Source organism: Pelophylax lessonae (genome assembly GCF_965119305.1).
Source record: "Pelophylax lessonae genome assembly, chromosome: 7".
Lineage (NCBI taxonomy): Eukaryota > Metazoa > Chordata > Amphibia > Anura > Ranidae > Pelophylax > Pelophylax lessonae.
Window position 1 is genome coordinate 41,197,983 of NC_138774.1, and position 13,862 is coordinate 41,211,844.

General features: G+C 48.4%; 1 protein-coding gene across 1 annotated transcript in view; it reads left to right on the plus strand.

The window, feature by feature from the left end:
• The window catches only part of LOC309559449 (class I histocompatibility antigen, F10 alpha chain-like), a 56,681-nt gene extending 43,146 nt beyond the window's left edge, over positions 1-13,535 (plus strand). The window contains exons 7-8 of the mRNA XM_082262716.1: positions 10,409-10,454; positions 13,489-13,535. Of these exons, the coding sequence (XP_082118842.1) occupies positions 10,409-10,452 (44 nt within the window). The 3' untranslated portion in view covers positions 10,453-10,454; positions 13,489-13,535. The remainder of the gene's footprint in view (positions 1-10,408; positions 10,455-13,488) is intronic.
• Positions 13,536-13,862: the final 327 nt, after the last annotated feature.

Genomic DNA, 13,862 nt, shown 5'->3' on the forward strand with positions numbered 1-13,862 from the left:
ATGATTGCAGAGTGACAGCCACACATTGCCCCCAATGATTGCAGAGTGACAGCCACACATTGCCCCCAATTGCAGAGTGCCAGCCACACATTGCCCCCAATGATTTCAGAGTGCCAGCCACACATTGCCCCCAATGATTTCAGAGTGCCAGCCACACATTGTCCCCAATGATTGCAGAGTGCCAGCCACACATTGCCCCCAATTGCAGAGTGCCAGCCACACATTGCCCCCAATGATTGCAAAGTGCCAGCCACACATTGCCCCCAATGATTGCAGAGTGCCAGCCACACATTGCCCCTAATGATTGCAGAGTGCCAGCCACACATTGCCCCCAATGATTTCAGAGTGCCAGCCACACATTGCCCCCAATTGCAGAGTGCCAGCCACACATTGCCCCCAATGATAGCAGAGTGCCAGCCACACATTGCCCCCAATGATTGCAGAGTGCCAGCCACACATTGCCCCCAATGATTGCAGAGTGCCAGCCCCACATTGCCCCCAATGATTGCAGAGTGCCAGCCCCACATTGCCCCCAATGATTGCAGAGTGCCAGCCACACATTGCCCCCAATGATTTCAGAGTGCCAGCCACACATTGCCCCCAATGATTTCAGAGTGCCAGCCACACATTGCCCCCAATGATTGCAGAGTGCCAGCCACACATTGCCCCCAATGATTTCAGAGTGCCAGCCACACATTGCCCCCAATGATTTCAGAGTGCCAGCCACACATTGCCCCCAATGATAGCAGAGTGCCAGCCACACATTGCCCCCAATGATTTCAGAGTGCCAGCCACACATTGCCCCCAATGATTGCAGAGTGCCAGCCACACATTGCCCCCAATGATTTCAGAGTGCCAGCCACACATTGCCCCCAATGATTTCAGAGTGCCAGCCACACATTGCCCCCTATGATAGCAGAGTGCCAGCCACACATTGCCCATAAATGATTGCAGAGTGCCAGCCACACATTGCCCCCAATGATTGCAGAGTGCCAGCCACACATTGCCCCCAATGATAGCAGAGTGCCAGCCACACATTGCCCCCAATGATTGCAGAGTGCCAGCCACACATTGCCCCCAATGATTGCAGAGTGCCAGCCACACATTGCCCCCAATGATTGCAGAGTGCCAGCCACACATTGCCCCCAATTGCAGAGTGCCAGCCATACATTGCCCCCAATGATTGCAGAGGGCCAGCGACCCCCCCGCACTTACCTCTCTCGCAGCTTCTCTTCAGTCCCCGACTCCCCGCATCTCCGAGTCTTCAGTCCTCCCGCGGCGCCTCCTCCTCGTCCAATGGCACAGGGTTTGCCTTTCGGCCAATCAGGAAGCGGGAAGACCCGCTCCCTGATTGGCCAGGAGGAGGTTCCGTGTGACAATAGCGAATTCTCATTCGCTATTGTCACAGAATGGGCGGGTCGCGGCGCACTGCTCTGCTCCTTGCCCGCCACGTCTGCGGCTGCGCGGTCCAAGCGCGGGACATTCAATTGTACTGCGCTCGGACGTGCAGAGGGATTCAGCCGGTTCTGCGAACTCGCAGAACGTTAGTAACCGGTTCTATAGAACCGGTGCGAACCGGCTGAATCCCACCACTGGGTGTAGCGTTTCCTCCAACCATAACACGGTTAAACAACGGAGAGAGAAAAAAAAAAAAGGGGGAGAAAGGAGAGAAAGACAGTAGAAAAGGAAACTTGCCGGAAAGAAATGGAAGAAGAGAAGAGTATCCCAAGAGGAGATGAGCGCGCTATTGTGCTGCTATGCTATAGGGTCCAGTAAAACAGCCAAGGTACAATGGAGCGGACAGGTAGTGGATCCAGGGTTCCCACTTCTTGTCAAACTAGGTTCTGTTGTCCAAGAGGGTTGCCGAGAGGCGTTCATTAAGCATGATCCATGTTAGCTTATGCTTTACAAGATCAAATGGGATGGTCGGTGATCTCCATGATCTGGCGATCACCATCCTGGCTGCCGTAAAAATAAACGCTACCAGTTTTCTAGCCCTGCTCGGCACGCCCATAAAGGAGTGTCCAAGCAGGGCTTGTTCAGGGGTTTTAGGTAAATTGACTTGCGTAAGTGAGTATATAAAGTTATAAACTCTGATCCAAAAACGCTTTACCTTTGGGCATGTCCACCACGTGTGTAATACTGTACCCTGCATACCGCATCCCCGAAAACATGCTGGAGAGCCATCTCAACATATGCCGCAAATTCTCACCGAGACCATGTACCATCTCATCAAAACCTTATAATTGCCCTCTATCAATTAAGTATTTATGTAAGATCTAGAGGCACGTTGGGTCATCTGAATCCAGTCGCCCAGTTCATGGGTTATATGGAGATCCTGTTCCCATTTCTGCATATAGAAAAGTTTTGTAGAAGAGGAGGTCAGGATCCCGTACATTTTTGAGATGTGTCCTGTGTTTTTATCATATGACCCACATAAATATTCCATGTTGAGTTGAGTTGATGTAGAGGTTGAGAGGTCAGAGACTGATTGCAGGGATTGCAAATAGTGCGTAATCTGATTGTGGTGGTAAAACTCTGAGTTGGGAAGGTGGTATCTTTCTTTCAGTTCAGCCTTAGGTATGATCCCCTTATTATCACAACAATCAGCAATACAAACAAAGCCTTTATTAGTCCACCAAGCAAAGTTGTGGGGGTGGAGACTGGGGGTGAAATCTGTATTGCCCCGTTATTGGAGCCAAGGGGGTATGGGGAGACTTGAATCCGTGAGTTTTCAGCAACCTATCCCATAAACTCAGAGAAAAGGAGGTAGTGGGGCATAGCATCGGTGGTCTATCTTTTGGTTTCACCCACATCAAGTGGCTAATGGGTTTGGAGGGATGTTGCACTGATTCTATTTTCATCCACACTGACTGGTGAGAGGAATGAAAACGGATCAATTGGGACAATTGCGCTGCATAAAAGTACTTGACCAAGTAAGGGGCTCCCAGACCCCCCCTAATTTGGGCGTGTATAACGTGCTCCTATTCACCCGAGGTCTCTTCTTCCCCCACACAAAACGTAACATTTTAGATTGAAATTCCCGTAGTTCGGACAGCCTAATGAAGATAGTAAGGGTCATAGCAAGCTTGGCCGAGCTTGTCCTGCCGAAATATCCAACTTGCCGAGATCTCCAACGGGCAGATGAGCCTCGGTGAGATCAGCACTGTACAGGGACATCCCAAGCCTCGAATAGAGACGGTATTCAGAAAATTATTGGCCAGCTGGATGAAGATCTGAGCACTATGGGGCAAATCCGCAAACTGCCAGAAACCCTCAGCTTTCCTCATCAGGAGCTGGAATTTGGTCTTTCCATGCCTGCTGCTGGTCCATACGGATACCTCTGAGTTCTTTACATCCACTTGGGACATCCACCTTATATTCCAACAGCTTGTATGACCCACATGCTATATGGTATCTGGGTCCTACTTTTCTGGTGAGCGCATATTATTACTCCTTCTCGGTGTTGGGATTTGCTGCACACTTTAATCACGTAATTTATGTTGGATTTCTTTTTATCACTTCATTCACTTGGGACTTTACTCCAGATGGACTTTTCATTGAATCACATTTGGCTTATATGATTGGACACTTATTATTCATTTCACATGTGTTATATGTTCAAGCATATTTTATTGATTTTAGCGCTGCACAATTTTATGTTTTTTCTATATTTTCGGTCACTTTTTTGTCTGGTGATAAGCAGGGCTGGTGCAAGGATTTTTGACACCCTAGGCGAAATCTCATTTTGCCACCCCCTCCCCCCTCCGCTCCTGACTGCGCCCCCTTTTCCCCTGCCTATGTATATGGTGGAGGTGGCGGGGTGGATATTTTACGGCGCCTCTCCACCTATTTCTTCAGCCGTGATCCTCAGGCCTGCACCTGTGCCTCTGGACCGGGCCTGAACACAAATAGTAGCCGGCACCGGCTCACTTCCTCATGCCAGCCATGGTCCACAGGTATACGGACAGGCTAGGGTAGTATATAGACAGGGATCAGTCCAAGACAAGAGGCTGCAGTGCAGGCAGGGGTCTACTACCCATGTGTGTCAGTGCCAGCCCTCCCCACTGGGGGGGGTCTCATGTAGACACTCCCAGCTGTTAAGCGCCCCCTGCAGCCGGTGTGGGGTTGGGGCTTGGAGGTGTGTGTGTGGGGGGTAGGGGAGGCTGGTACCTGTACATGCATCACTGGGGATCCTCTGCGGCAAATCATCAGCTGTTACCGATACCCTTCACTCAGCTGCCATTACCTGGGATGCTGGATCCACCATCTGCCAGCCTGGACAGGGGAGATGTGAATCTCAGTGGCAGAGATTCCAATTTGTTCCCTCTTCCTGAATGCATAAACTGTCATTAGACCATATTATAACTCCCAGCATTGATGTCAGTGGACGCAATATTAACCCCCAACACAGGTATCAGTGGATGCAATATTAACCCCCAACACAGGTATCAGTGGATGAATTAAAAATCCCCAACATTCTTTTATCTAAATTGTACACATATACCATGTTTTTGATGCATGTTAATGCCTCTTTTCAAAATAAAAACTTTTGTACAAGAAAAATCCCCAACATTGAGGTCAGTGAACGCACTAATAATTCCCAGCACAGATGTCAGCATTATTAACCCCCTCCCCCACATTGGTGATAAGTGGCATTGAAATGTAACCCCCCATGACCACCAATGTGAGGGGAGGGGTTATTAATACTGGCATTACCACAAATGCAGAAGGGGGAGGTGGGTAAAATGTCAATGCCATGAGGACAATGCAAGGTGGGGGCTGGGGGGGGTTAACTTTCACTGCCACTTACCCCCCCCCAGCCCCCACCTGCATCGGTGGAAATGGCAATATTAACCCCCTCCTCACTTCCAGCCTGCTCTCCAGTCCCATTCTCTTAGTACTCTGTCAGTTAGGTACAGTCAGTTAAGCTTACCTCAGCTCCTGGTCGTCAACATCTCCCTCTGAGTTTCAGTGGGTGGCCGGCCGGCGCAGGCAGGCCGGCGGACTGGCGGCAGGTGGTTCAGACAGTTGGCGGGCGGCTCAGACATGTAGGCGGGTGACAGGTGAGGCAGGCAGGTGGCTCAGACATGTAGGCGGGTGTCAGGTGAGGGGGGTAGCAGGGTGTCAGGGGGTGTCAGGTGTGAGGGGGTAGCAGGGTGTCAGGTGAGGGGGGGTAGCAGGGTGTCAGGTGTGAGGGGGGTAGCAGGGTGTCAGGTGAGGGGGGTAGCAGGGTGTGAGGGGGTGTCAGGTGAGGGGGGGTAGCAGGGTGTCAGGTGAGGGGGGGTAGCAGGGTGTCAGGTGAGGGGGGGGTAGCAGGGTGTCAGGTGAGGGGGGTAGCAGGGTGTCAGGGGGTGTCAGGTGTGATGGGGTAGCAGGGTGTCAGGTGAGGGGGTAGCAGGGTGTCAGGTGGTGTCAGGTGAGGGGGGGGTAGCAGGGTGTCAGGGGAGGGGGGGTAGCAGGGTGTCAGGTGAGGGGGTAGCAGGGTGAGGGGGGGTAGCAGGGTGTCAGGTGAGGGGGGGTAGCAGGGTGTCAGGTGTGAGGGGGTAGCAAGGTGTCAGGTGCGAGGTGGGTAGCAGGGTGTCAGGTGCGAGGGGGGTAGCAGGGTGTCAGGTGAGGGGGGTAGCAGGGTGTCAGGTGAGGGGGGTAGCAGGGTGTCAGGTGAGGGGGGGCAGCAGGGTGTCAGGTGAGGGGGGTAGCAGGGTGTCAGGTGAGGGGGGGTAGCAGGGTGTCAGGTGAGGGGGGGTAGCAGGGTGTCAGGTGAGGGGGGTAGCAGGGTGTTAGGTGAGGCAGGCAGGCGGCTCAGGCATGTGGGCGGGCGGGCAGTTGGCTCAGACATGCGGGCGGGCAGGTGTCTCAGAGTTAGACATGCGGGCGGGCGGGTGTCTCAGAGTCAGACATGCGGGCGGGCGGGTGTCTCAGACATGCGGGTGGGTGTCTCGGAGTTAGACATGCGGGCAGGCGGGCGGGTGTCTCAGAGTCAGACATGCGGGCCGGCGGCTCAGAGATGCGGGTGGGCAGGAGAACAGTCAGATAAGGCGGGTAGGATCTCAAAAGCTGGCTGCAATTCCGAACCCACAAGAGCCTGGTAGCCAGAGGAGATCCAGTCCTGCACTTGGAGAAGAGGCGGAGCAAACTCCTCCTATGACTGGAGTGACTGCAGGCGTATCTCCTGTCAGGTAGTCTAGCTGGGGAGCAGAGCGCACTTCTGCTCTCAATGCCCGCCGCTCTCCACATAGCGCCCCCTACTGGTGTGCGCTCTAGGCCGGAGCCTACCTTGCCTATAGGTAGCGCCGGCCCTGGTGATTAGTGCAAGCAGCTTTTGTCTTTCTACAAGCGCAGTATTTCAAATTCCATGTGCCTAATGCCCTTTATTTGACAATTCCTTGCCTGTTTGCTTTGAAAATGGAGGTCATTGATTTTCAAGATTTGCCTTTCATCGGAGAGTTTTGATTTAAGGATTGCAATTTGCAGACTCTTAAGGCCCGTACACACGTAGCGATTGTCGGCCGTAAATATTCGGCCACCGTCCGATTGGCCGATTGTCGGCTTGTTAGTATGATGCTTCCGACAACCGACTGCGACTTTTCGGCCGAACAGAATCTGATGTGCATGCTTTAAAATTTTTGTTGGCCAACACCAGAACGGCCGATTGTTCCTCAGTCAGTACAGAATTCGGCCAACAAACAGCAGATGAGCAAGACTGGGCATGCTCAGAGAAGAAAAAACACACGGAAAGTTAACCATCACATGACATCACTTCTGCAGTTGGTTGTTGTTGGCCGACAAAATTCGTGTGCAGTCTTTAGCATTTTTCAACCTACACGACAGCACCGGACAAAAGACGGCCGATCGTTCGGCCGACAATCGGTGCGTGTGTACGGCCTTTAGACAGGTTTGCTGCAATTCATCACCAAACCCATTCTCCCATCACTAATTTGTTCCTTTTTTTAAATGTGATCATCCCGGATAGAAACTGTTACCTGTTGCTATGATTAAAGTTTGTATTTGTAGATTTTTATCATACAAACATCACCTAACTGGCAAACACATCATACTAATATTGTTATTGGTGTAATGAGGAGGAAAGAGACCCATGTTCTTGTATTAAAGTCAGTGCTGGGCCTCACCATAGATATAGTAGTGATTGCCGCCTCTGCCATCCATCTTGTTACACCATTCAAGTTCTCTGTATACTGGCCATGTGTGTGAGATTTATCTGATATTACACTTATGACAGACCCAACCAGGACAGGGGCTCTTGGAGGGGACTGCAGGGTGGCCACTTGCCTACTGACTATGGGCCCTGGCTTTTGAGGGGGCTCTATTCTTGGGAGTTATGTGCCTGGGGGACCCTTGGAGTGGTCTCCAGACTTTGGGAATCCAGGTCCGGGATACAGATTTTGGGTCCTTTGTGCCCAAACCAGCAATGACTGCTTTAGACTGTGAGACTCAGAGCAGATGGTAATATGATCAGCTCAGACCAACCTGATATTGGGGTATCCTGCTATAATCTTTTTATAAGTTGTTATCTGTGTCTTTGCCCCATTGTGTGCCTCCTAGGTGTGAATTCCCATTTGTAATTGAGTCACCTAATGTTTCTGTCTGTCTGCTAATCTCTTGGACATGTGATTAATATTGTGTCCACTTTACCTTGTTATCGAACCATTGTGGGATGTTATGTGTTTATGCTTATGATAATGTGTAATGTACATTGTGTATCCAGGGTTGTGGGCTTGGTGCCAAATGGTCTAGACAGCTAGGCTTGTTTAAGTGACTAGTTTAAAGCGTAGCTCAAGGTTGCTTCAGATAAAAATAAAAGTCGGTAGCTACAAATACCAGGGTTCGTACGGTCCTTGAAAACCTGGAAAAGTTTTGAAATTTGAAGATGACACTTTCCAGGCCTGGAAAGGTCATGGAAAATTAGGATTCCACAAAGGTTTTGGAAAAGTCATGGAAATGTAACTGGGGAGGAGCGGGGAGCGGCGGGGGGAGTTGATGCTTAAAGACTTTAGTGTAATTTATTTTATTCAGTAATGTTTGTGCCACATATTATTTGTCTTCCGGGTCCGCGGTATACCCGTGCGCTGTCACGCAGCAGCCGAGGAGATAATCGTGCAGCATCAATCACTGGCAGCGGGGAGGGCCGGCCGCGGTTTGCCTGGATGTGACTGGCCAGCAGCAGCAAACCAATCACAGGCAGCGGAAGCGTCACTGGAGGGCGGGCCGGCCGCATGAACGTGATGACGCGGGGGTGACATGTCCACCGCCCTACTTGCCTACTGCACTCCTTGTGCTCCCTCGGTGACAGCAGCCTTCTAAACAGTGAGCAAACTAAAATTAGTTTAGCTAATTAGTTTAGCTTTAGTTTGCCTGCTGGTGACAGGAATTTTTTACCACCCCTTCTCAAGGGGGCTGCCTAAACTGCCTCATGCTGGCGCCGCCCCATTTTAAAACATCTCATAGTATTTTCTATAACAGTAACTTTCAGAGATCTAGCATTTTTCTACTAACTGCTTTAACATTATTATCTTTATCATCCCCATCCCTGTTTTAATTTTCTCTAATGTGGAAGGACTAGGACACACTGTATCTCTTTTAGGGACAGAGAAGTTGCTTAATACTTGTCATAGTTATATTCCCATAGTGTGCTGTCTACTTTATATTGTGCCCATATCTTCCACTTCACTGTGTGTATGCCAATCATCATATGATAAGATGAATAAGGAGGAAAATGCATCTTGTGAAAGCAGCATACAGTCTAATTAGACTTTTAAAAGTGGAAAAGGAGCATTTAGTATTTCAATAGGTTCTGATTATTCTAAAGTGCCTCCAAATTTACAGACCAACTCAATTCTTCTGATGTATCAAGCTGTCCCATGAATATTGTGTACTACACTAAGGCTAGACATTTATTTTTTTTATCTCCAGCCTCCCTACTGCTCTTCTATCTTCTATCATGTCCGCAGTTCTTGACCATCTCTTGTATCATGTCCGCACTCTCTGACCATCTCTTGTATCATGTCCGCACTCTCTGACCATCTCTTGTATCATGTCCGCACTCTCTGACCATCTCTTGTATCATGTCCGCACTCTCTGACCATCTTCTGTATCATGTCCGCACTCTCTGACCATCTCTTCTACCATGTCCGCAGTCTCTGACTATCTCCTGTACCATGTCTGCAGCCTTTGACCACCTCCTGTATCATGTCCACAGCCCCACACTTTTTTTCCCAGGACTTGACCCCTAAGTATAGACAAGAGTAAGCGCCGCATTTGTGCATCTGTGCCATCCATACCAGTCCACCTGCACCTCCATCATGACTGTGGCTTGGGCCTTCAGAGTAAGCGCCGCATTTTGTGCATCTGACTGTGCCATCCATACCAGTCCGGGAGCACCTCCATCATGACTGCCTAAACTGAAGCTTTTTCCCCATGTATACTACAGATTGTCATTTATTTTAGTAAAAATATGTTGGGTATGACATGGATTTTCTTCTTATTTAACATGTAAACATAGAGATTTCATGAAACTTTAGGTCATGAATATTTACGTGAAGTCATGGAAAAGTCATGGAATTTTATTGGTAAAAATGTGTATGAACCCTGAAATACTGTAGCCTCTGACTTTAGGACACTTACCTGTCCACGAATCCAGCGGTATCTTCACCCGAGCTAATTTTTCAATTGGCTCTTGGGTGCTGCCGCCTCCATTTTGTGTATGGGAAAAGCCGGTTCCCTACTGCGCATGCGTGATGCACACTGTGCTTTGTGAATGGCCCAGCATCGGGGGAAGGCGGAGGGGGCGGGATAAACTTCTGGATGAGTTTGCTGCGGCAAAGTCAGCCGCAAGTGGGAGCAGGTACCTGTCAATACCAGGTAGCTGCTCCCCCCCCAAAAGATGCCAAATGTGGCAGCGGAGGGGGGAAGGAGGCAAATAAATCAACCCCTTTTGGGTGGAGCTTCACCATTAATTAGCTTAATTATGTTGGATGTTCCTTAGCTATGTTAATTATATTCCTGTGTACAGTTTGCATTGTATACGATAATGTGATCAGGCTCTACCTGATCTTGTGCTATATATTCTGTGTGAGTTTACAATAAACAGTTCAAGTTCCAGTTTGCACCTAAGCTAGTGTCGTTTAGTCCTTGGGTGCTCAGCCATAATACCTGGTTCCTGGGTCCAGACTGGAGGAAGCTGAATACTGACGGAAGCACCCAAGCCGGATGCTGGATGGTTCCATCACAACCCTGATATAGCCATCTTAGTACTGTCCGTAATACTTTTTTTTATTTGCACTAATGTACTCTTGTTTCTGTCGCAAGTGCACTAATATGGCTACAATCACCTCAAGCAAGTTAGTACTATAATAGAAGCACATGGTAATCATTGCTTTATATTTTACAGCTTCTGACACCGCTTCTGACAACTCCAAGGAAGTGAAGGCCTGAATGTAAGTTTTGCTACATTTGATTTGACACGTTGCCTAAAGAAAACATACTAGATACTGCCTCATATGTCCAAGGAAGGTTATAAATCCCATCTTTGACAACATATGGTATTCACTATAAAAATTGTGAACATGAAAATGTTTCACTCATTAAAAACTGGCTGAACAAGTCAGGAGGTCCTTTAAACTCAGATCTTCAGCTACTTCTACCCACTAAGTCACTGGTTCTGGCGTAATGCAGTTTTTTACCCATTTAACCACTTCCTGCCCGCGCTTTAGCCGAAAGATACTACAGCATGGGCTTACAATGCTGGGAGGGGCATACATGGACATCCTTCCGTGTCTGCGCTTCTCACCCATCCCCTGCAGCATGTGGGCAGCGCGCTCCATGATCACTGAGTCCTTGGGACTCAGCTGATCACAGATCAGGGTAAAGGGCCAATGACAGGATGTAAACAGAAGCCATTTATCGGCTTTTCTTTCCTCACGGTCAGCTTGAGGAGAGAATAAGAAAGTTGATAACCCACTTCTGTTGAAGGGACGTCAGCACTGATTATCAGTTTTCTAAATATCAGTGCAGTCCCAACAGTGCCCACCAGTAGTGCCAATCAGTGCCCACTATCAGTGTCACCTATCAGTGCCCTTTAGTGCCACCTATCAGAGCCCTTCGGTGCCCACCAGTGCCGCCTTATCAGTGCCATCTTATCAGTGCCCATCAGTGAAGGAGAAAAATTACCTGTTTGCAAAATATTATAACAAACTAGGAAATTTTTTTTTTTTCAAAGTTTTCGGTCTTTTTTTTTGTTTGTTTAGAAAAAAATATAAAAACCCCAGTGGTGATTTGCTTAAAGCGGTAGTATCCCGCTTTTTGACACTTTGACCTACAGGTAAGCCTATAATAAGGCTTACCTGTAGGTACAAATAATATCTCCTAAACCGGCATGGTTTAGGAGATATTTACAGTGCATGCAGCCGCTCGCGCGAGCGGCGCATGCGCTCTGAAGGTCCGGGGGGACCTTCAATTAGTTTGCCGGAGTTTGCCGGAAAAATCACTCCCACGCGCATGCGCGGGAGTGACGTCATCGCGGCTCCGGCCAATCATCGCGCCGGAGCCGTCTCTTCCAGCCAATCAGCGCGCCGGAGCCGCCGAACCCGGAAGAGACGACGAGGGACCATGGCAGCGCCCGCAGCGATGTCCGGGGGTCCGTGTCGGGGCTTCGTTTTAAGGTAAGTTACACATAATGGGCTAGTATGCGATGCATACTAGCTCATTATGCCTTTGTCTTGCAGGTTTTTTTTTTTTTATTTTTTTTTTAATTGAGTTTACAACCGCTTTAATGTATAGCATCTTAATGCACCACACCACACTTCACTCATTACTATAACATATAACATTTAATTGGCCCTAAATGGTACTTTCTTTTTGGTTGAGTCAATAAAAAAATTGCAAGCTTTCAAAACAGCTCAGGTCTCTTGCTCAGGTGATGCGAATGAACTTATCTGTCTCCCTAGCTTGCAGATATATTTTTTGTCTAGTTTTCACAAGCCTTCTATTTTATGTGTAGCACTTCCCCCTAAGGAGCTGCGGAGTGTGGATTGCCCTGGGTTACCCATAGCAACAGTCTGTAAAATATTATCGCTTTAACACTTGGTTCAGACAACGAACAGTCCAGGGGATTTGGTTTTTTGTGTTTTATTTTAGAACTTGGATAGGAGAAGGGATGAGTGGGATACTCCAACTTGAACTATGCACAATTTCTGAGGACAACTGACTGTAGTGTGTTCGGCAAGGCCGCTGCTTCACCTTGCCAATGAAGTGAAGTAAAAAATATAATCCTGAATGAATTCCTCTTCAGGGTCCCAACCTGGCACCCCTTTTCTCACTTCCAGTGCATGCTAGCCCCTTGTCCACTGACTCTCCACTGGAGTGGTCCCCTTCCTGGACAGACCCCTGGCAAGCTTCCCGGTACTCACGGACACTGTTTTTCCCTGGGTTGCTCTGCCTTCAGCTCCACTCGTCAGTCCACTAGGCCGACTGCCGTGTTACCACTCTCCTCAGCAACAGGAGGAGAGACAGCCGCCACCCTCCTCCTGGCATCTGGCTACCCGCCCAAAGACGCCCTGTCACATGTGCCTCCGGCTTTTATGACCTATCCCAGGATGCACTGCTATTTTGCCCTCCCACTGGGACAGCCACAAAAGCCTGTATGTCACTGGCTGGGTTTCCTCCACTGTCCAACAATCTCCCCATTGGACACAGTGGGGACACTGGCTCAGACCAAGTGAATCACAAACGGACACATGTAACAGGCAAAACTACTGATCAGGCTCCCCTGATAAGAAGATGGAGCAAACAATGCTTTTACCTAGCATCTACTTAGGAGGGGGCTACATATGTTAAACTGTCAAGGTATGCAAAGAATTTTTCATATTCTTAAGCATGAGACTGCCGCTTACCATAGCCAATCCTGGTGTGAAAGCGTCAATCAGTGCTGCTCCTCAGGCCATGCTCCCTCATATGTTTTGCCCTGACCACTGGGGCTTAAATAACCCCTATGGATGAAACATGTCAGGGGACATTGCCTGAGGAGCGGCATTGACTGAGGATTTCACATGTATACATCCACACCAGGTTTGGCTATGGTGAGTGGCAGTATCATGCTTAAAGGTTCATTGGTCACTGGATGAGTTTTTCTTACGCTGGCATTCCTACTATCCTGAGTGCCAATGACGCTCTACACCTCAGCCTGGAGCGGCACCACTAAGCACTTATTAAGAAATGTTATATGATCCAAATTAGAGTTATAAACAAAAGCCGTACTATCCACAAATATGGAAGGATGTGTATTACCAGAGTACTGTAAAGCCGATTCAGGATTTCAATGTGTAGAACATGTTGGGTGAAGACTCCATTTTACATTGGATGAACACTGTACCTTTCCTCACATTTATGGATAGGACTGATAATAAAACATTTTCTGAGAGTAACAAAACTTCTGATATAGGACTATAAATATATACTTTTTGTTCTTTGCAGGTGCACAAAGGAGAAGAATGGAGGCTGTTTTCTTTATTTGTATACAATTCTCGCTTTGCTTCTTTCTTTTTAGAAATACGCACTTTGTGATTAAGGAGAACCTGTCATATCCCAGAATCAGTATAAATGCAAACATAATTAGTTGGTAGACATCATGTGCTCTTTTATGATGTTAGCATTTTTACAGGGGCACTTTAAGTATTATACATTCAGCAGCTGGTGGGATCTGTGGCGGCCATTCATTCTGCATTTTTTTAGAGGTGAAATTCCATGGTTCTTCATATCCATGGCTGATTTGATATTGTAATACAGAACACTGAGGTCATCTTTGTGAAAAGTATTTATTACATGTTCCATTATGCCTACTAAAGTAT